Source organism: Stenella coeruleoalba, assembly GCF_951394435.1.
Source record: "Stenella coeruleoalba genome assembly, chromosome: X".
NCBI classification, from domain to species: Eukaryota; Metazoa; Chordata; class Mammalia; order Artiodactyla; family Delphinidae; genus Stenella; species Stenella coeruleoalba.
The window spans coordinates 42,633,411-42,654,365 of record NC_137152.1 but is presented as its reverse complement, the minus strand read 5'-3'; the positions used below and the strand labels follow the sequence as shown (position 1 = coordinate 42,654,365).

General features: G+C 40.6%; 1 protein-coding gene across 1 annotated transcript; it reads left to right on the top strand.

Moving 5' to 3' along the window:
* Positions 1-17,827: 17,827 nt before the first annotated feature.
* Positions 17,828-19,005, top strand: LOC307180729 (serine/arginine-rich splicing factor 3-like). Its single transcript, XM_079911122.1, has one exon. It carries the CDS (start codon positions 17,927-17,929, stop codon positions 18,404-18,406), a length of 480 nt encoding a protein of 159 aa, XP_079767248.1. The 5' UTR covers positions 17,828-17,926; the 3' UTR covers positions 18,407-19,005.
* Positions 19,006-20,955: the final 1,950 nt, after the last annotated feature.

Here is a 20,955-nt window from a genome sequence, read left to right as displayed (position 1 = left end):
CATCATACACAAAAATAAACTCAAAATAAATTTGAGACCTAAATTTAAGACTGGACATTATGAGACTCTTAGAAGAAAACATAGGAAGAACACTCTGACATAAATCACAGCAAGATCTTTTTTGATCCGCCTCCTAGAGTAATGGAAATAAAAACAAAAATAAACCAATGGGACCTAATGAAACTTCAAAGCTTTTGCACAGCAAAGGAAACCATAAACAAGATGAAAATACAACCTTCAGAATGGGAGAAAATATTTGCAAATGAATCATTGGACAAAGGATTAATCTCAAAAATATATAAACAGCTCATGCAGCTCAATATTAAACAAACAAACAACCCAATCCAAAAATGGGTAGAAGACCTAAATAGACATTTCTCCAAAGAAGACATACAGATGGCCAAGAAGCACATGAAAAGCTGCTCAACATCACGAATTATTAGAGAAATGCAAATCAAAACTACAATGAGGTATCCCCTCACACCAGTTAGAATGGGTATCATCAGAAAATCTACAAATAACAAATGCTAGAGAGGGTGTGGAGAAAAGGGAACCCTCTTGCACTGTTTGTGGGAATGTCAATTGATACACCCACTATGGAGAACAGTATGGAGGTTCCTTAAAAAATTAAAAATAGAATTACTATACATCCCAGCAATCCCACTACTGGGCATATACCCTGCGAAAACCATAATTAACAAAGACACATGCACCCCAATGTTCATTGCAGCACTATTTACACTAGCCAGGTCATGGAAGCAACCTAAATGCCCATCGACAGACAAATGGATAAAGAAGATGTAGTACATATATACGATGGAATATTACGCAGACATAAAAAGGAATGAAATTGAGTCATTTGTTGAGACGTGGATGGATCTAGAGTCTGTCATACAGAGTGAAGTAAGTCAGAAAGAGAAAAGCAAATATCGTATATTAACGCATGTATGTGGAACCTAGAAAAATGGTACAGATGAACCGGTTTGCATGGCAGAAATTGGGACACAGATGTAGAGAATAAACACATGGACACCAAGGGGGAAAGCCGCGGGGGGATGGGGATGGTGGTGTGATGAATTGGATGACTGGAATTGACATGTATACACTGATGTGTATAAAATTGATGACTAATAAGAACCTGCTGTATTAAAAAATAAATAATATAAAATTTAAAACAAAGGCTTCCCTGGTGGTGCAGTGGTTGAGAATCTGCCTGCCAATGCAGGGGACACTGGTTCAATCCCTGGTCTGGGAAGATTCCAAATGCCACGGAGCAACTAGGCCCGTGAGCCACAACTACTAAGCCTGCGCATCTGGAGCTTGTGCTCTGAAACACAAGAGGCCATGACAGTGAGAGGTCCGCGCACCGCGATGAAGAGTGGCCCCCACTTGCCACAACTAGAGAAAGCCCTCACACAGAAAGGAAGACCCAACACAGCCATAAATAAATAAATAAGCTTTCATTTTAAAAAAATGAAAAAAAAAAGTCATGGACCACTATGTTCATTGCAGCTCTATTTACAATACCCCGGACATGGAAGCAACCTTAGTGTCCATCAACAGATGAATGGATAAGGAAGATGTGGCACATACATACAATAGAATATTCCTCAGCCATAAAAAGAAACGAAATTGAGTTATTTGTAGTGAGATGGATGGACCTAGAGTATGTCATACAGAGTGAAGTAAGTCAGAAAGAGAAAAACAAATACCATATGCTAACACACATATATGGAATCTAAAAAAAAAAAGGTTATGAAAAACGTAGAGGCAGGACAGGAATAAAAAGCACAGACGTAGATAATGGACTTGAGGACACGGGGAGGAGGATGGGTAAGCTGGGACAAAGTGAGAGAGTGGCAATGACTTATATATACTACCAAATGTAAAATAGATAGCTAGTGGGAAGCAGCTGCATAGCACAGGGAGATCAGCTCAGTGCTTTGTGACCACCTAGGGGGTGGGATAGGGAAGGTGCGAGGGAAACACACGAAGGAGGAGATATGGGGATATATGTATATGTATAGCTGATTCACTTTGTTATACAGCAGAAATTAACACACCATTGTAAAGCAATTGTGCTCCAATAAAGATGTTATTAAGTAAATAAATAAATAAATAAAGTCCCTGGAACTTATCTTAATGGCATACACCAAATTTGAAAAATAACATTTATTCTTGAAAATCTACCAAATCCCCCACAAGAACAATGAGAGTCTGTAGCACTTCAACCATAACCTGATCCCTCCCTCATCTCCCCAGCTTATCTTGACAGAAGCTCAACTCTAGGGGAATGTGGCCCAAGGAGTGCTTCCTCTCCTCATAGCTCCTAATCAAGGGATGATATCTTACTGGAGGGGAAGTCTGTCAGCATTTCTCAATTGCTTCAACTCTGAGTTATAGAGGCTAAAAATTCTGAGTGAGTTCCTTCCTCCAGCCAGCTCCAAATCATAGGACAAATGTTCTACCCCAGATACAGCACACCAATAATATGGGACTCAAAATGGCCTCACCTCAGCTTTCTCATTTAGTGCAGACCCAACACCAAGAGAGGCAATATAAGAAGGCCAGACGCTACCATCCCAGTCAAGTGCTTGGAACAGTGGCTCAGAGCTTTTGCCCAGAGAAAGAAGCAGTCCCTAAGAACTGACTTTATTTGAAGCCTAAGGACATTCTCATAACAATAGATTTTGGTGATAGGGAATTAAGAGGAGGGTGATGGCTCTCCCGTGAGCCACAAGTTAAATCATAGGTCACCTACATTACCAGAGAGAACAAAATAGAGAGATAAGAAGAGTCCTCCTTGGGGTCAGAACAAACCTCAAGTCTGACCTCAAAAAAACTACTTCTTCCTAAATATAATTGAATCAGACATCAGCAATTTATTCCGCAGGGCATTGTTGCAAAAAATAGAGCAATCAGCCTGAAATTAGTGAAAACTAATAACTGTAATATCAACAGAGGCACACAACATAGAAATCAGGGAAAGATATAGTCAAAAAGAATCCTGCTAAAACCTCTGTCATCCCAAGGTGACTGTGCATGACCAAGGCTATACCCTCTGAGGAGTGACATAAGAGGCATCACACTGTTGAGGAAGAATATTTCACTAAAATAGTCTAGGCACATCACTAAACAAATAAACAAGCAAAAACAAAACAAAATAAAAATAAGCCCAAATAGAGAGGGAAGGGAATCAATATATAGAGTTGCTACAATATATTGCATAATATGACTGGTCTTCAACAAAAGTATGAGACATGCAAAGAAACAGAAAAATGTGACCCATATAAGGAGGGAGGGGAAATAAGCAACAGAAGTGATTTGAGAGGGCCCTGTTGTCAGAGTTAAAAACTTCAAAGCAGTCATTATAAATGTTAAAAGAACTAAAGAAAACCATGCTTAAGGAAATAAAGCATGCTGTGATGACAATGCCTCACAAACGTAGAATATCAATAAATAGACAGAAGTTATTTTTAAAACAATCAAATAGAATTTCAAGAGATTAAAAAGTACAGTAACTGAAATAAAAAATTCACCACAGGGATCAATAATAGGTCTAAACTAACATTTTTAAAAAAGGATCAGTTAGCTGGAAAACAGATTGATAGAGATTATGAAATTTGAAGAACAGAGAGGAAAAAGAATGAAGAAAAATGAACAGAGAAATATAGACATTAAGCACACCACCATATGCATAATGGGAGTACAAGAAGGAGAGAAGAGAGAGAAAGGAGCAGAAAAAAGTTTTACAGGAAACAGTGACTGAAAACTTCCCAAATTTTATGAGATGCATTCATCTATTAATCAAATAAATTCAACAAATCCAAGTAGGATTAACAAAGAAATTCACACCCAGGCATATCATATTAAAAATATTGAAAGACAAAGACTAAAAGAACACTTTAAAGAAGCAAGAAAAAAATAACTCATCACATACAAGGGAACCCGATTACGATTAATAGTTGACGTCTCTTCAGAAAAAAATGTAAGCCCGCAGGCATTAGGATGACATATTTAAAGTACTAAAAGAAAAAACTCTCAACCAAGAACATTATATCCAGAAAAATTAATTTCAAAAATGAATGCAAAATAAAGGCATTCTCAGATAAACAAAAACTGAGATAACTTACTGCTAACAGACCTTCCTTAAAAAAAAATACTAAGAGGAAGTTCTTCACGCTGAAAGTACGTGATCCCAGACAGTCATTCAAATTCACACAAAAAAAGAAAGATTATCAGTAATGGTAATTATGCAATTATAAAAAACAATATAAATTCATATTTCTTCCCCTTTCCCTTCTTAAGCTAATTTTAAAAGAAATTGTATAAAATCATATCTAGATAGATAGATGATAGATAATAAACAGATCATACATGTGTTCATATATACATGTATAGGTATATTTGTATTGTAGGTCCATACATGTAAAAACTAAAATACACTTGACAATAAAATCACAAAAGTGTGGGTGAGAGCAAAGCTGTATTGGCATAAGGAAATAATACCCGAAGGTAACTTAAATCCACAAGAATACATGGTAAATAATGTTAGTGTAGAGGAACAGTCACCAAGGTGGAAGAGTTGGCGACCCCAGCCTCCATACCCTCACAAAGATCAACAACTAGACAGCTATCCATGAACAAAAACAGCTCTGAGAGAGCTCTGGAGTCCACTTAAAAAGTTTCAGCAGCACAGTGGAACAAAATATTTGAGAATAACCACACAAACACGGAAGGAAGAACAGCTTCATTTTGCCTGCATCATCCCATCCCCCAAGCCAGCATTACTCAGTGCCAAGAGAGAACTCCCCAACTAGAAAGATTTTGCCTCACCCTCCCTGGCTAGAAAAGGAGGATGGGTTGGGAGACCAACTTCCCCAGCCTTTTGGGGCACTGCATGAAAGACCTATTTTGGTTCCCCCCTGCCCCCCCGTTCAGAGACAAGCAAAGCTTAGACATATAGTGATGGCTAGGAACAAGGAAGAAAATCAGGGGCTACCAATACCAGCCATGCAGTGGGAATAACCAAATTTCCCAGTGACCTGCTCTGCAGAAGACCCAGCAGATTTCACTGCTGAGGAAACCAATGGCCAACACAGCCTCCACAGACCCCATGTAGATTTCACCATGTTTCATGAAAAAGTATTTGTGTTGACAAATGCCAGCTGCTTGCGTCCCTCCATGCTCCCTTCCTACATGCCCATGCCATAGCCCAGAAACTGCACCAGCAACAATCCCAGGCCCTTTAGCTGCATGAGTGCAAAATGCCAGCCTAGCTCATGCAGTTAACCACCACCACAATATGTGCACTCGGGGCTAGTCCCTATAGCTATGCTTTTGCTCACCATTGGCCTGATGCCCATCACTGGCCTCCATTGCCATGGGCACACCCATTGTAAGATTCTGCAGCCATAGAGGTGCATGCCAAAGCCAAGGCCCCTAGAGATGCTATGGGTGCAGATATGACTGTATCCTGTCACTGGCCTCACCTAAGGATAGCCCCTCTAGCTGTGCACCTGCACATCCCCAGCACAACCCACATCACTGGATTCCATTGCCATGCACAAGTCCCTGGGAAGACTGTGCAGGCACTAGTGTGAACAACAACAACCAGAGTCTCCATAGCTGCTCATGGACCCAGATCTGACCCTATCATTGGTCTGGACCACTGAGCTCAACTGGAGCTAGCCTCTCCAACTGTGTACCTGCATGTCACCTGCCTGACCCGTGTCACCAGTCTCCACTGCCATTCACATGCCTGTGGGGAGACTACGCAACCACAGGAAGGCATGTCCAAGCCAGGACTTCCACGGGTACTTATAGGCTCAGATCCAGCCCTGTCTCCTGTCACTGGCTTACATCACTGGGCTCACCAACAGCTAGCCCCTCCAGACTTAACACTTGCATGCCCCCAGCCTGACACCCAATACCAGCCTCCACTGCCATGTGCCTGTAGTGAGAACCAGCATCCACAGTATTACGTGCTGACAGCCAGGTCCCCTGTGACTGCCAGTGTGCCTACAGTTGGCACTGGCCCTTGTTGATGCCCTAACCCCCTAACCACTATGTGTATTGTTGCAACTAGTGCCTGACACTACACAGGTACCTGCATCTGGCCCCTGCAGCTGAGTATGTACACACCACCAATTCCAGCCACTACCACTGCCTGCTCTGTTCCCTAGATGCTGGACCCGAAGGTGCCACTGAGGAACCCAACAGCCTGTGCAGACACTGTGGACCCCACAGCACTTGCCATGTACCACATGGTTGTTGGTGCTGTGGACCCCAGTAGCCTGAGCTGAAGAGATATCACACACACACTCCCAGACCTGGTGCCACCACACACCCCTGCACTTGGTGATATGCACCACTAGAACCAGGGTCACGGCACTTTCCAGCATACCTCACCCCCAACACACATACAGGTAAAAGTCTTTCCTTACCAAAGTCAGTCCATGAAGTCCATAGAAGCAACTGCTTCTTCAAATGCACAGTCACCTACAAAACACTACAGGGACCATGAAAATCAGAGAAATATGACTCCACCAAAGGAAACAATAAACTTCTAGTAACTGACCCCAAAGAAATGGAGATATAGGTATTTCCCAACAAAGAATTCAAAATAATTATTCTAAACATGCTCAGACACCTACAAGAGAACACAAATGAACAATTTAATGAAATCAGGAAGAACAATACAAGAACAAATTGAGAAGTTCAACAAACAGATACAAATCATAAAAAAAGAACAAAACAAATTTTGTAGCTAAAGAATACAGTGACTGAAGTGAAGAATTCAATAGAGTTTCAACAGCAGACTGGACCAAGCAGAAGAAAGAATCAGTGATCTTGAAGACAAATCATTTGAAATTGTCAGAGGAGCAAAAAAATAAATAAATAAATAAAAGAAAAGTAATGAAGGAAAGCCTTCAGAACTAATGGGATACCACTAAGAGAAATAATCTACACATCACTGTAGTCCCAGAAGGAAAAGAAAAGTAGGAAAGAATAGAAAGCTTATTTAAGGAAATAATGTCAGAGAATTTTGCTGACCTGGGGAGACATTTGGACATCCACATTCATGAAGCTAAGAGTCACCCCAAAATTTCTATCTAAAAGTATTATCTCCAAGACACATTAAAATAAAACTGTCTCAAAGACAAAGAGAGAATTTTAAATCAGCAAAAAACATTTTTTTCTTTCATACAATAGAAAGAGTGGACTTCTAAGCAGAAACCTTGCAGGGTGGGAGAGAATGGGTTGATATATTCAAAGTGATGGGGGAGGACTTCCCTGGTGGTACAATGGTTAAGAATCCACCTGCCAATGCAGGGGACACGGATTCGAGCGCTGGTCTAGGAAGATCCCACATGCCACAGAGCAACTAAGCCTGTGCACCACAACTACTGAGCCTGCGCTCTAGAGCCTGCAAGCTGCAACTATTGAGCCCTCATGCTGCAACTACTGAAGCCCATGTGCCTAGAGCCTGTGCTCTGCAACAAGAGAAGCCACCATAATGAGAAGCCTGCGCACTGCAATGAAGAGTACCCCGCACTCACCGCAACTAGAGAAAACCTGCGCACAGCAACGAAGACCCAGCGCAGCCAAAAATTAATTAATTAATTTTTTAAAAAGTGACAGGAAAAACTGCCAACCAAGAATACTTTACCCAGAAAAGTTGTCCATCAGAAGTAAAAGCAAGATAGGGACTCCCCTGGTGGTCCAGTGGGTAAGACTCCATGCTCCTAATGCAGGGGGCCTGGGTTTTATCCCTGGTCAGGGAACTAGATCCCACATGAATGTCACAACTAAGAGCTTGCATGCCACAACTAAAGATCTCACATGCTGAAACAAAGATTCCACATGCCACAACTTAGACCCAGAACAGCCTAAATAAATAAATAAATAAATATTTTTTTTAAAAAAGTAAAAGCAAGACAAAGACTTTGCAAAACAAACAAAAGCTGAGGGAGTTTATTCCCATTAGACCTGCCTTAAAAGAAATGCTGAAAGGTGTTCTTCAAGATGAAATGAAAGGACACTAACTAGTAACACGAAAATACACAATGCACTGGTAAAGTTAAATATGTAGTCAGATTCAGAATACTCTACTATTGTAATGTGGTGGAGTGTTAAACACTTAACTCTAATGTAAACTTTAAAGAATAAAAGTATTTTTTAAAAGGCTATAGCTACAATAATTAGTTAAGGGAAACAATATAAAAAAAGATGTAAATTGTGACACAAAAACATAAAATAGGGAGGAGGGAGGTAGAAGATAGACATTTTTTATACAATCAAATTTAAGTGATTATCAGCTTAAAATAGACTGTTATATATCCATAAGATGTTTCAAGTAAGCATCAGGGTAACCACATACACACACACACACACACACACACACACATACACACACACACACATGTACAACCCTATGGTAGATACACATAAGATAAAGAAAAGGGAATCAAAGTATACCATGACACAAACCATCAATTCACAAAGGAGGACAGACAACAAGAGGAAAAGAGAAAACAACAACAAAAAAGCAACCAGAAAATAATTAAAAGATGGCAACAGTGCTTATCTAACACTAAATCACTTTAAATGTAAATAGACTAAATTCTCCAATCAAGAGGCAGAGAGTGGATGAATGGATTTTAAAAAAATATCCAACTATACTGTGCCTACAAGAGACTCACTTCAGCTTCAAGGATACACACAAGCTCAAAGTTAAGAAATGGAAAAAGATATTCATGCAAATGGAAACTGAAACAGAGCAGTGGTAGCTGTACTTATAAGGACAAAATAGACTTGAAGTCAGAAACTGTAAGAAGAGACAAAGAAGGTCATTATATAATGATAAAGGGGTAAATTCATCAACAGGATATATCAATTGTAAAAATATATGCACCCAACATTAGAGCACCTGAATGTTAATCAAATACTAACAAATGAGAAGGGAGTAATAAACAACAATACAATAATAGCAAGATACTTCAATACCACACTGTCAGCAATATATAGATCATCCAGACAGAAAATAAGGAAACACTGTATCTGAACTGTACTTTAGACCAAGTAGACCTAACTGATAAATACAGAACATTCAATCCAACAGTAGAAGAATACACATTCTTCTCAAGCACACATGGAATAGTCGCCAGGATAATATATGTAGGTCACAAAACGAGTTTCAGTGATTTTTTAAATAATTTGTAATTATATCAAGTAGCTTTTCTAAACACAATGGTAAGAAACTAGAAATCAATTACAGGAGGAAACAAAATTTTTACAGATATGTGTGGAAATTGAACGACACACTCCTTATAAAAAAAGGATTAAAGATGAAATCAAAGGAAAATTTAAAAATAGCTTGAAACAAATGAAAATGGAACACAATACACCAAAACTTATGGAATGCAGCAAAAGTTGTGCTAAGAGTGAAATCTATAGTGATAAATGTAGACATTAAGAAAAAGGAAAGATCCTCATGCACCTATGGTCAGCTAATCTATGACAAAGGATGCAAGAATATGCAATGGAGAAAACACAGTCTCTTCAACAAGTGGTGCTGGGAAAACTAGACAGTTACATATAAAAGAATGAAATTACAGGGCTTCCCTGGTGGCGCAGTGGCTGAGAGTCCACCTGCCGATGCAGGGGACATGGATTCGTGCCCCGGAATGGGAGGATCCCACATGCCGTGGAGTGGCTGGGCCTGTGAGCCATGGCCGCTGAGCCTTTGCGTCCAGAGCCTGTGCTCTGCAATGGGAGAGGCCACAACAGTGAGAGGCCTGCATACCGCAAAAAAAAAAAAAAAAAGAATGAAATTACAACACTGCCTAACACCATACACAAAAATAAACTCAAAATGGATTAAAGGTACTTCCCTGGTGGCACAGTGGTTAAGACTCCACACTGCCAATGCAGAGAACCTGGGTTGGATCCACGGTCAGGGAACTAGATCCCACATGCATGCCACAACTAAGAGTTTGCATTCCACAACTAAGGGGCATGCACGCCGCAACTAAGGAGCCTGTGAGCCACAACAAAGGAGCCTGCCTGACACAACTAAGAATCAGTGCAACTAAATAAATAAATAATAAATGGATTAAAGACCTAAACATAAGGCAGGACAGTATAAAACTCTTAGAGGAAAACTTAGGCAGAACACTCTTTGACATAAATCACAGCAAGATCTTTTTAAATTTTTTTTGTGTGTGTGGTACGTGGGCCTCTCACTGCTGTGGCCTCTCCCGCTGCGGAGCACAGGCTCCGGATGCACAGGCCTAGCGGCCATGGCTCATGGGCCCAGCCACTCCGTGGCATGCGGGATTCCCCCAGACCGGGGCACGAACCCAGGTCCCCTGCATTGGCAGGCGGACTCTCAACCACTGCGCCACCTGGGAAGCCCCAGCAAGATTTTTTTTGAACCACCTCTTAGAGTAATGAAAATAAAAACAAAAATAAACAAATGAGACTTAGTTAAACTTCAAAGCTTTTGCATAGCAAAGGAAACCATAAACAAAACAAAAAGCCAAACCTCCGAATGGGAAAAATATTTGCAAATGATGAGCAATAAGGGGTTAATATCCAAAGTGTATAAACAGCTCATATAAGTCAACATTAAAAAATCAAACAACTTGATTAAAAAATGGGCAGAAGAACTCAATAGACATTTCTCAAAAGAAGAAATACAGATGGCCAACAGGCACATGAAAAGATGCTCAACATCACTAATTATTAGAAAAATGCAAATCAAAACTACAATAAGGTATCACCTCACACCAGTCTGAATGGCCATCACCAAAAAATCTACAAACAATAAATGCTGGAGAGGGTATGGAGAAAAGGAAACCATCCTACACTGTTGGTGGGAATGTAAATGGGTACAGCCACTATAGAGAACAGTATGGAGGTTCCTTAAAAAACTATAAATAGAGCTACCATATGATCCACCAATCCCACTCCTGAGCATATATCCAGAGAAATCCATAATTCGAAAATACATATGCACTACAATGTTCATTGCAACTTTATTTACAGTAGCCAAGACATGGAAGCAACCTAAATGTCCATCAACAGAGGAATGGCTAAAGAAGATGTGGTACATATATACAGTGGAATATTACTCAGCCATACAAAAGAACAAAATAATGCTATTTGAGGCAACATGGATGGACCTAGAGATTGCCATACTGAGTGAAGTAAGTCAGACCGACAAAGACAAATATCACATGATATCACTTATATGTGGAATCTGAAAAAGGGTACAAATGAACTTATCTACAAAACAGAAATAGAGTTACAGATGTAGAAAACAGACTCATGGTTACCAGGGAGCAAGGGGGGAAGGGATAAATTGGAAGATTTGGACTGACATATACACACTACTATATATAAAATAGGTAACAAATAAGGACCTACTTATAGCACAAGGAACTCTACTCAACACTCTGTAATGGCCTATATGGGAAAAGAATCTTTAAAAAGAGTGGATATATGTATAACTGACTCACTTTATACACCTGAAACTAACACAACATTGTAAATCAAATATAATCCAATAAAAACTTTGAAAAAAGAGAAAATGGTGCTACAAAATAAAATAAAATAGGCGAAGGACTTGAATAGACATTTCTCCAAAGAAAATATACAAATTACCAAGAGGCACAAGAAAAGACACTCAATATAATTAGTCATTAGAGAAATGCAATCAAAAAAACACAATGAGATAGCACTTCATACTCACTAGGCAGGCTGTAATCTAAGAAACAGGAATTAGCAAATGTTGGGGAGGATGCGGAGGGGAAAACAGTTTGGCAGTTCCTCAAATACTTAAAACATAGAATTACCATATGACACAGTAATTCCACTCCTTGTTATTGAATATATACCAAAAGAATTGAAAACATGTATTTAAACAACTACTTGCACATAAATCTTTTTTTTAACTTTTTATTTTATATTGGAGTATAGTTGATTAACAATGTTGTGATAGTTTCAGGTGTACAGCAAAGTGGTTCAATTATAAATATACATGTATCTATTCTTTTTCAAATTCTTTTCCCGTTTAGGTTGTTACATATAATTGAGGACTATTCCCTGTGCTATACAGTAGGTTCTTGTTGATTATCCATTTTAAATATACAAGTGTGTACATGTCAGTCCCAAACTCCCTAACTATCCCTTCCCACCACCCTTCAACCCTGGTATTCATAAGTTCATTCCCTAAGTCTGTGAGTCTGTTTCTGTTTGGTAAATATGTGTCATTTGTATCATTTCTTTTTAGATTCCCTGTATAAGTGATATCATATGATATTTCTCTTTCTCTGTCTGACTTAATTCACTCAGTATGACAATCTCTTGGTCCATGCATGTTGCTAAAAATAACATTATTTCATCCTTTTTAATGGCAGAGTAATATTTCCTTTTATATATGTACCAATTTTTCTTCATCCATTCCTCTGTCGATGGACATTTAGGTTGCTTCCATGTCTTGGCTATTATAAACAGTGCTCCAATGAACATTGGGGTGCATGTATCTTTTTGGACCATGTTTTTCTCCAGATATATGCCCAGGAGTGGGAATGCAGTATCATATGGTAGCTCTATTTTCAGATTTTTATGGAACCTCCATACCGTTCTGCATAGTGGCTGTATCAATTTACATTCCCACCAACAGTGTAGGAGGGTTCCTTTCTCTTCACACCCTCTCCAGCATTTACCATTTGTGGATTTTTTGATGATAGCCATTTTGACTACTGTGAGGTTATAGCTCATTGTAGTTTTGCATTTCTCTAATAGTTAGCGATGTTGAACACCTTTTCATTTGCCTCTTGGCCATCTATATATCTTCTTTAGAGAAGTGTCTATTTAAGACTTCTGCCCATTTTTTGATTGGGTGGTGTGTTTGGATGATATTAAGCCACATGAGCTGTTTGTAAATTTTGGAGACTAATCCCTTGTCAGTCACATCATTTGCAAATATTTCCTCCCAATCTGTGGGTTTTCTTTTCATTTTGTTTATGGTTTCCTTTGCTGTGCAAAAGCTTTGGAGTTTAATTATATCCAATTTGTTTATTTTTGTTTTTATTTCCATTACTTTGGGAGGTGGATCAAAAAGATATTGCTGCAATTTATGTCAGACAGTGTTCCGCCTAGGTTTTCCTCTAAGAGTTTTATAGTGTTCAGTCTCTCATTTAGGTCTTTAATCCATTTTGAGTTTATTTTTGTGAATGGTGTTAAAGAATGTTCTAATTTCATTTTTTACATGTAGCCTGTCCAGTTTTCCCAGCATCATTTATTGAAGATATTGTATTTCCCTCATTATTTAGTCTTGCCTCCTTTGTCATAGATTAATTTACCATAGGTGTGTGGGTTTATTCCTGGGCATTCTATCCTGTTCCATTGATCTACATTTCTGTCCTTGCTCCTGCACCATACTGTTTTGATGACAGTAGCTTTGTAGTGTAGTCTGAAGTCAGGGAGCATGATTCCTCCTGCTCCGTTTTATTTCTCAAGAGTGCTTTGGCTACTTGGGGTCTTTTGTATCTCCACACAAATTTTAAGATTTTTTGTCCTAGTTCTATGAAAAATGCCATTGGTAATTTGATAGGGATTGCATTGAATCTGCAGATTGCTTTGGGTAGTATAGTATTTTGACAATATTGATTCATCCAATCCAAGAACGTGGTATATCTTTCCATCTATTTGTGTCTTCTTCAATTTCTTTCATCCGCGTCTTATTATTTTCAGATTACAGGTCTTTTGTCTCCTTAGATAGGATTATTTCTGGGTGTTTTATTCTTTTTGATGCAATGGTAAATGGAATTGTTTGTTGGATTTCTCTTTTTGATCTTTTGTTGTTAGTGTATAGAAATGCAACAAGTTTCTGTGCTTTAATTTTGTAACCTGTGACTTTACCAAATTCATTGAAGAACTCTAGTAGTTTTCTGGCGCTGTCTTTAGGATCTTCTATGTACAGTATCATGTCATCTGCAAACAGTGACAGTTAAATTTCTTCTTTTCCAATTTGGATTCTTTTTATTTCTTTTTCTTCTTGATTGCTGTACCTAGGAATTCCAAAACTATGTTGAATAAAATTGGCAAGAGTGGACATCCTTGTCTTGTTCCTGATCTTAGAGGAATTGCTTTCAGTTTTCATCATTGAGTATGATGTTAGCTGTAGGTTTGTCATATATGGCCTTTATTATGTTGAGGTATGTTCCCTCTATGCCCACTTTCTGGAGAGTTTTTATCATAAATGGGTGCTGAATTTTCTCAAAAGCTTTTTCTGCATCTATTGAGATGATCATATGGTTTTTATTCTTCAATTTGTTCATGTGGTGTATCACAATGTTTGATTTGCAGATATTGAAAAATCCTTGCATCCCTGGGATAAATTCCACTAGATCATGGTGTATGATCCTTTTAATGTATTGTTACATTAATTCTTCTCCTGAGTTCTACGAGTGTCTTTATGATCATTACCTTGAACTCTTTGTTCAGTAGATTGCTTATCTCCACTTCACTTGGTTCTTCTGGGGTTTTATCTTGTTCCTTTGTTTGGAACATATTCCTCTATGGCCTCATTTAGCTTAATTCTCTGTTTTTATTTATATGTATTTGGTAGGTTTGTTATGTTCCTGATCTGGAGAAGTGGCCATATGTAGGAGACGTCCTATGGGGTCCAGCAGTACACACCCCTCTGGTCACCAGAGATATATGTTCTCTCTGTGTGGGCTGCCCTCTATGTGAATTGTGTGGGCCTTTCTGTTTTTGCATGCTGATATGCATGGCTGGCCCCATTCCAGTCCAACTGGTTACCTAATGTGGAGGCTGCTGGCCACTGGTGGGCAGGATCATGTCCTGGCATGGCTGGCTGTATGACCCAGGGAGTCCTGGTGCTGGTGTTGGCCTGCTGGTAGGCTTAGCTGTGTCACCAGATGGCTGGCTGCAGAGTCCCGGGGTTCCTGGGGCTAGTGTTGGTCCACTGGTCTGCAGAGCCAGGTCCTGAGGTAGCTGGATGTGGGGCTAAGGATCCCAGAGCTAGTGTTGGCCTGCTGGTGGGTGGGGCTGGTTTCTTATATGGTTGGCTGTGGAGTCTGGGACGTCCCAGAGCTGGTGGCAGCCCACTGATGGATGGGGTCAGGGCCCAGATAGTGTTGGGGCTGTTGCTGGCCTGCTGGTGGGTGGGCTGGGTCCTGTCACTGCTGGCTGTGGGGAGGCAGTGGTCCCTGGGCTGGTGTCCACCAGCTGGTGAGCAGTATTGGGGTCCATAGGGTCCCAGGTGCTGACACCCACCCACTCGTGGGTAAGGCCAGGTCCTGGAGCTAGTGCCAGCCCATCCATGGGTGGAGCCAGGTCCTGGGTTCTCTGGCTTCAGGCCCCAGGGATCCTGGAGTTGGTGGTAGCCTGCTGGTTGTCAGGGTCATGTTCCAAAGGCTGGCTACTAGTCCCAGGTGTTCCAGGGCTAGTGACAACCCACTGGTGTGTGGTGCTGGTTCCTGGGCCCTCTGGTGGGCAGGGCTGGGCCCTGGAGTGGCTGGGGGTTTAGGGGGTCCTATGGCAGCTGGCCTGCTGGTGAGTGGGGCTGTGTCCCTGCCTGGCTAGCTGCTTGGTCTGGTGTATCCCAGGATTGGTTCTGACTATCCAGTGGGCAGGGCTGGCTCTCACCACTGATAAGCTAGAGGGAGGGATCCAGAATGGTGCTTGCCAACACCAGTGTCCTCATGGTAGGTTGAGCTCCCCAAAATGGCTCCTTCCAGCATCTATGCTTCCAGTGTGAGTCCCAGTTGCCTCCTGCCTCTCTGGGAGGCTCTCCAAGATCAACAAGTGGGTCTTACCCAGGCTACTTTCAAATTACTGCTTCTGTCCTGGATCTTGGAGAGTGTGAGATTTTATGTGTGCCCTTTAAGAGTGGAGTCTCTATTTCCCACAACCCTCTAGCTCTCCCAAAAGTAAGCCCCACTGGCTTTCAAAGTCAAATGTTCTGGGGGCTTGTCTTCCTGGTGCAGGACCCCTGGGCTGGGGAGCCTAATGTGGGGTTCAGACCACTCTTTCCTTGGGGAGAACCTCTGCAATTGTAATTATTCTCGCATTTGTGGGTCACCTATCCAGGGCAGGTATAGGTATTGACTCTATTGCATCTCTACCCCCCCACCTGTCTCCCTGTGGTTCCTTCTTTATATCTTTAGTTGTGGAAAATGTTTTCTTCTAGTCTTCACATTGTTCTCATCGAAAGTTTGTATCTGAACAGTTGTAACTTTGGTGTGCCCATGGGAGGAAGTGAGCTCAGGGTCTTTCTACTCCACCATTTTGGCCACTCATTCCCAGAAAATATGTCTCTTGGTATTTACCCAAATGAGTTTAAAACTTATGTTTATGAAGAAAACATGCACTCAAATATTTATGGCAGCTTTATTCATAATTACCAAAACTTGAAAGCAACCAAGATGTTCTTCAGTAGGTGAATGGATAAAGTCTGGTACATCCATAGACTTGATTGCTATTCATCAGTAAAAAGAAATGAGCTCTCAAGCCACAAAAGCACAGAAAGAAACCTTAAATGCATATAACTAAGTGAAAGAAGCCAAACTGAAAAGTCTATATACCATATGTTTCCAAGTATATGACATTCTGGAACAGGCAAAACTAGAGGGAGACAGTAAAAAAGATCAGTAGTTGCAAAGAGTTGGCAGGGTGGGGGACATAGGAGGGCTGAATAGGTGGAGCACATGGGATACGGGAGGCAGTGAAACTATTTTGAATGATACTGTTATGGTTAAAATATATAACACAAAGAGTGAACCCTAATATAGTCTAAGGACTTTAGCAAATAATAATGTATCATCATTGGATCATCAACTCCCTCTTGTGAGAGCACCAGAATCACAACTAAATGCTGAACAATCATCAACAGGAAGACACTGGAACTCACCAAAAAGATATCCCACATCCGAAGACAAAGAAGCCACAGTGAGACGGTAGAAGGGGCATATTCACAATAAAATCAAATCCCATAACTTCTGGGGGGGTGACTCACAAACTGGAGAACACTTATACCACAGAAGGCCACCCACTGGAGTGAAGGTTCTGAGCCCTACGTCAGGCTTCCCAACCTGGGGGTCCAGCAATGGGAGGAGGAACTCCTAGAGAATCAGACTTTGAAGGCTGGCAGGATTTGACTGAAGGACTTTGACATGACTGGGGGAAACAGAGACACCACTCTTGGAGGGCACACACAAAGTAGTGTGCACATCAGAACACAGGGGAAGGAGCAGTGACCCCATAGGAGACTGAACCAGACCTACCTGCTAGTTTTGGAGGGCCTCCTGCACAGGTGGGGGGTGGCTGTGGCTCACCGTGAGGACAAAGACAATGGCAGCAGAAGATCTGGGAAGTACTCCTTGGCATGAGCCCTCCCAGAGTAGGCCATTAGCTGCAACAAAGAGCCCAGGTTTGCTCCATTCTTGGGTCACCTCGGACCAAACAGCCAACAGGGAGGGAACCCAGCCCCACCCATCAGCAGACAAGTGGATTAAAGTTTTACTGAGCTCGGCCCACCAGAGCAACAGCCAGCTCTACCCACCACCAGTCCCTTCCATCAGGAAACGTGCACAAGCCTCTTAGATAGCCTCATTCACAAGAGAGCAGACAGCAGAATCAAGAAGAACTACAATTCTGCAGCCTGTGGAACAAAAACCACATTCACAGAAAGATAGACAAGATGAAAAGGCAGAGGGCTATGTACCAGATGAAGGAACAAGATAAAACTTCAGAAAAACACCTAAATGGGCCATTTCGTGGACGACGGGTGTGGGAGAGCATCTGTGGGTGCCAGGCGCGAGGGGACCGGGAAGACCCAGGCGAGGGTGTGTGGATTTGAGCCTACGCGTTTCTAACCCGAGATCTCGAAATGCATCGTGATTCCTGTCCGTTGGACTGTAAAGTTTATGTAGGTAATCTTGGAAACAATGGTAACAAGACTGAACTGGAACGAGTTTTTGGCTATTATGGACCACTCCGAAGTGTGTGGGTTGCTAGAAACCCTCCCAGCTTCGCTTTTGTGGAATTTGAAGATCCTCGAGATGCAGCCGATGATGTCCGAGAGCTAGATGGGAGAACACTATGTGGCTGCCGAGTAAGAGTGGAACTGTCGAATGGTGAAAAGAGAAGTCGAAATCATGGCCCACCTCCTTCTTGGGGTCGTCGCCCTCGAGATGATTATCGGAGGAGGAGTCCTCCAGCTTGCCGCAGATCTCCAAGATGGAGAAGTTTCTCCAGCAGCCAGAGCAGGTCCCTTACTAGAGATAGGAGAAGAGAGAGATCACTGTCCCAGGAGAGAAATCACAAGCCGTCCCCATCTTTCTCTAGGTCTCGTAGCCGATCTAGGTGAAATGAAAGGAAATAGAAGACCAGTTTGCAAGAGGAGTGGTGTACAGGAAGTAACTTCATTTGACAGGAGTATGTACAGAAAATTCAAGTTTTGTTTGAGACTTCATAAGCTTGGTGCATTTTAAAAATATTTTAGCTGTTCACATTTGTTTGTCTCTTGGAACAGTGACACAAAAAGATGTAATTCTCTATGGTTTGAAATGGATCACATGAGGCATGTAATATCAAGAATTGTTACTTTACAATGTTCCCTTAAGCAAAATTGAATTTGCTTTGAATTTTTAGTCTTGCATAGATTGATAATAAACCTCTAACTCCTGCCCAGCTAAAGTGTGATGTTTAATATTACGGAAACAAAACTGGTAAAAATTGAAAAGACTCTGTAGCTGGGATATGGTATGCAGCTGTAGTTAAGCGGTCTTTAAAAGCTGCTGTGAACACAAGCCAGCAGGTAAAAATTAAAGCTGCACCCTTAAACTAGATTAGAGGTTTAAAAATTCCACTAGTCTTCACACTGGACAAGAGGTTGTCCAGTGGGTTTAGAATCTAAGAAGTTTCAAGAAAGTTAGTTTACCTTCTGTGATTGCTGAATATGGATACATAGCTCTTTGTAATATTATTTGGAAATTTGACACTATTCAAGATACCCATGTCCTGCCAGTTTAAGGGTACATTGTAGAGCTGAACTATGAGTTACTGTGCAAGATTTTTTTTTCATGCTGTCATTTGTAATATGTTTTGTGAGAATCCTTGGGATTAAAGTTTTGGTTACAAAAAAAAAAACAAAACACCTAAATGAAGTGAAGAAAGAAACCTTCCAGAAAAAGAATTCACAATAATGGTAGTGAAGAACATCCAGGACCTCGGAAAAAGAATGGAGGAAAAGATCGAGAAGATGCAATGTTTAACAAAGACCTAGAAGAATTAAAGAACAAACAAACAGAGATGAACAATAACTGAAATGAAAATTACACTAGAAGGAATCAATAGCAGAATAACTGAGGCAGAAGAACGGATAAATGACCTGGAAGACAGAAGTGTGGAATTAACTGCTGTGGAACAGAATAAAGAAAAACGAATGAAAAGAAATGACAGCCGAAGAGACCTCTGGGAAAACATTAAATGCAACAACATTCGTGTTACAGGGGTCCCAGAGGGAGGAGAGAGAGAGAAAGGACCCGAGAAAATATTTGAAGAGATTATAGTTGAAAACTTCCCTAATATGAGAAAGCAAATAGCCACCCAAGTCCAGGAAGCATGGAGAGTCCCATACATGATAAACCCAAGGAGAAACATGCCGAGACACATAGTAATCAAACTGACAAAAATTAAAGACAAAGAAAAATTATTGAAAGCAGCAAGGGAAAAACGACAAATAACATACAAGGGAACACCCATAAGGTTAACAACTGATTTCTCAGCAGAAACTCTACAAGCCAGAAGGGAGAGGCATGACATACTTAAAGTAATGAAAGGGAAGAACCTACAACAAAGATTATTTTACCCAGCAAGGATCTCATTCATATTCGATGGAGAAATCAAAACCTTTAAAGACAAGCAAAACCTAAGAGAATTCAGCACCATCAAACCAGCTGTACAACAAATGCTAAAGGAACTTCTCTAAGTGGGAAACATAAGAGGGGAAAAGGACCTACAAAAACAAACCCATAAGAATTAAGAAAATGGTAATAGGAACATACATATTGATTATTACCTTAAAGGTAAATGGAATAAATGTTCCAAACCAAAAGACACAGGCTCCCTGAATGGATTGCAAAATAAGACCCATATATATGCTGTCTACAAGAGACCCACCTCAGACGTAGGGACACATACAGACTGAAAGTGAGGGGAAGGAAAAAGATATTCCATGCAAATGGAAATCAAAAGAAAGCTGGAGTAGCAATTCTCACATCAGATAAAACAGACTGTAAAATAAAGAATGTTACAAGAGACATGTAAGGACACTACATAATGATCACCCTTGATCAATCCAAGAAGAAGATATAACAGTTATAAATATATGTGCACCCAAAACAGGAGCACCTCAATACATAAGGTAACCACTAACAGCTATAAAAGAGGGAATCGACAGTAACACAATAATAGTGGGGGACTTTAACACCTCACTTACACCAATGGACAGATCATCCAAACAGATAATTATTAAGGAAACACAAGCTTTAAATGACACAATAGACCAGATAGATTTAATTGATATTTAGAGAACATTCCATCCAAAAACAGCAGATTACACTTTCTTTTCAAGTGCACACAGAACATTCTCCAGGATAGATCACATCTTGAGTCGCAAATCAAGCCTCAGTAAATTTATAAATGTTGAAATTATATCAAGCATCGTTTCTGACAACAATGCTATGAGATTAGAAATCAATTACAGGGGAAAAAACGTCAAAAACACAAACATATGGAGGCTAAACAATACATTACTAAATAAGCAAAAGTTCACTGAAGAAATCAAAGAGGAAATCAAAAAATACCTAGAGAAAAATGGCAACGAAAACACGATGGGATCCAACTCTATGCCAC

Bases quoted from the DNA above. Each gene is read 5' to 3' on its own strand.
- LOC307180729 (XM_079911122.1), top strand. From the start codon at position 17,927: ATGCATCGTGATTCCTGTCCGTTGGACTGTAAAGTTTATGTAGGTAAT.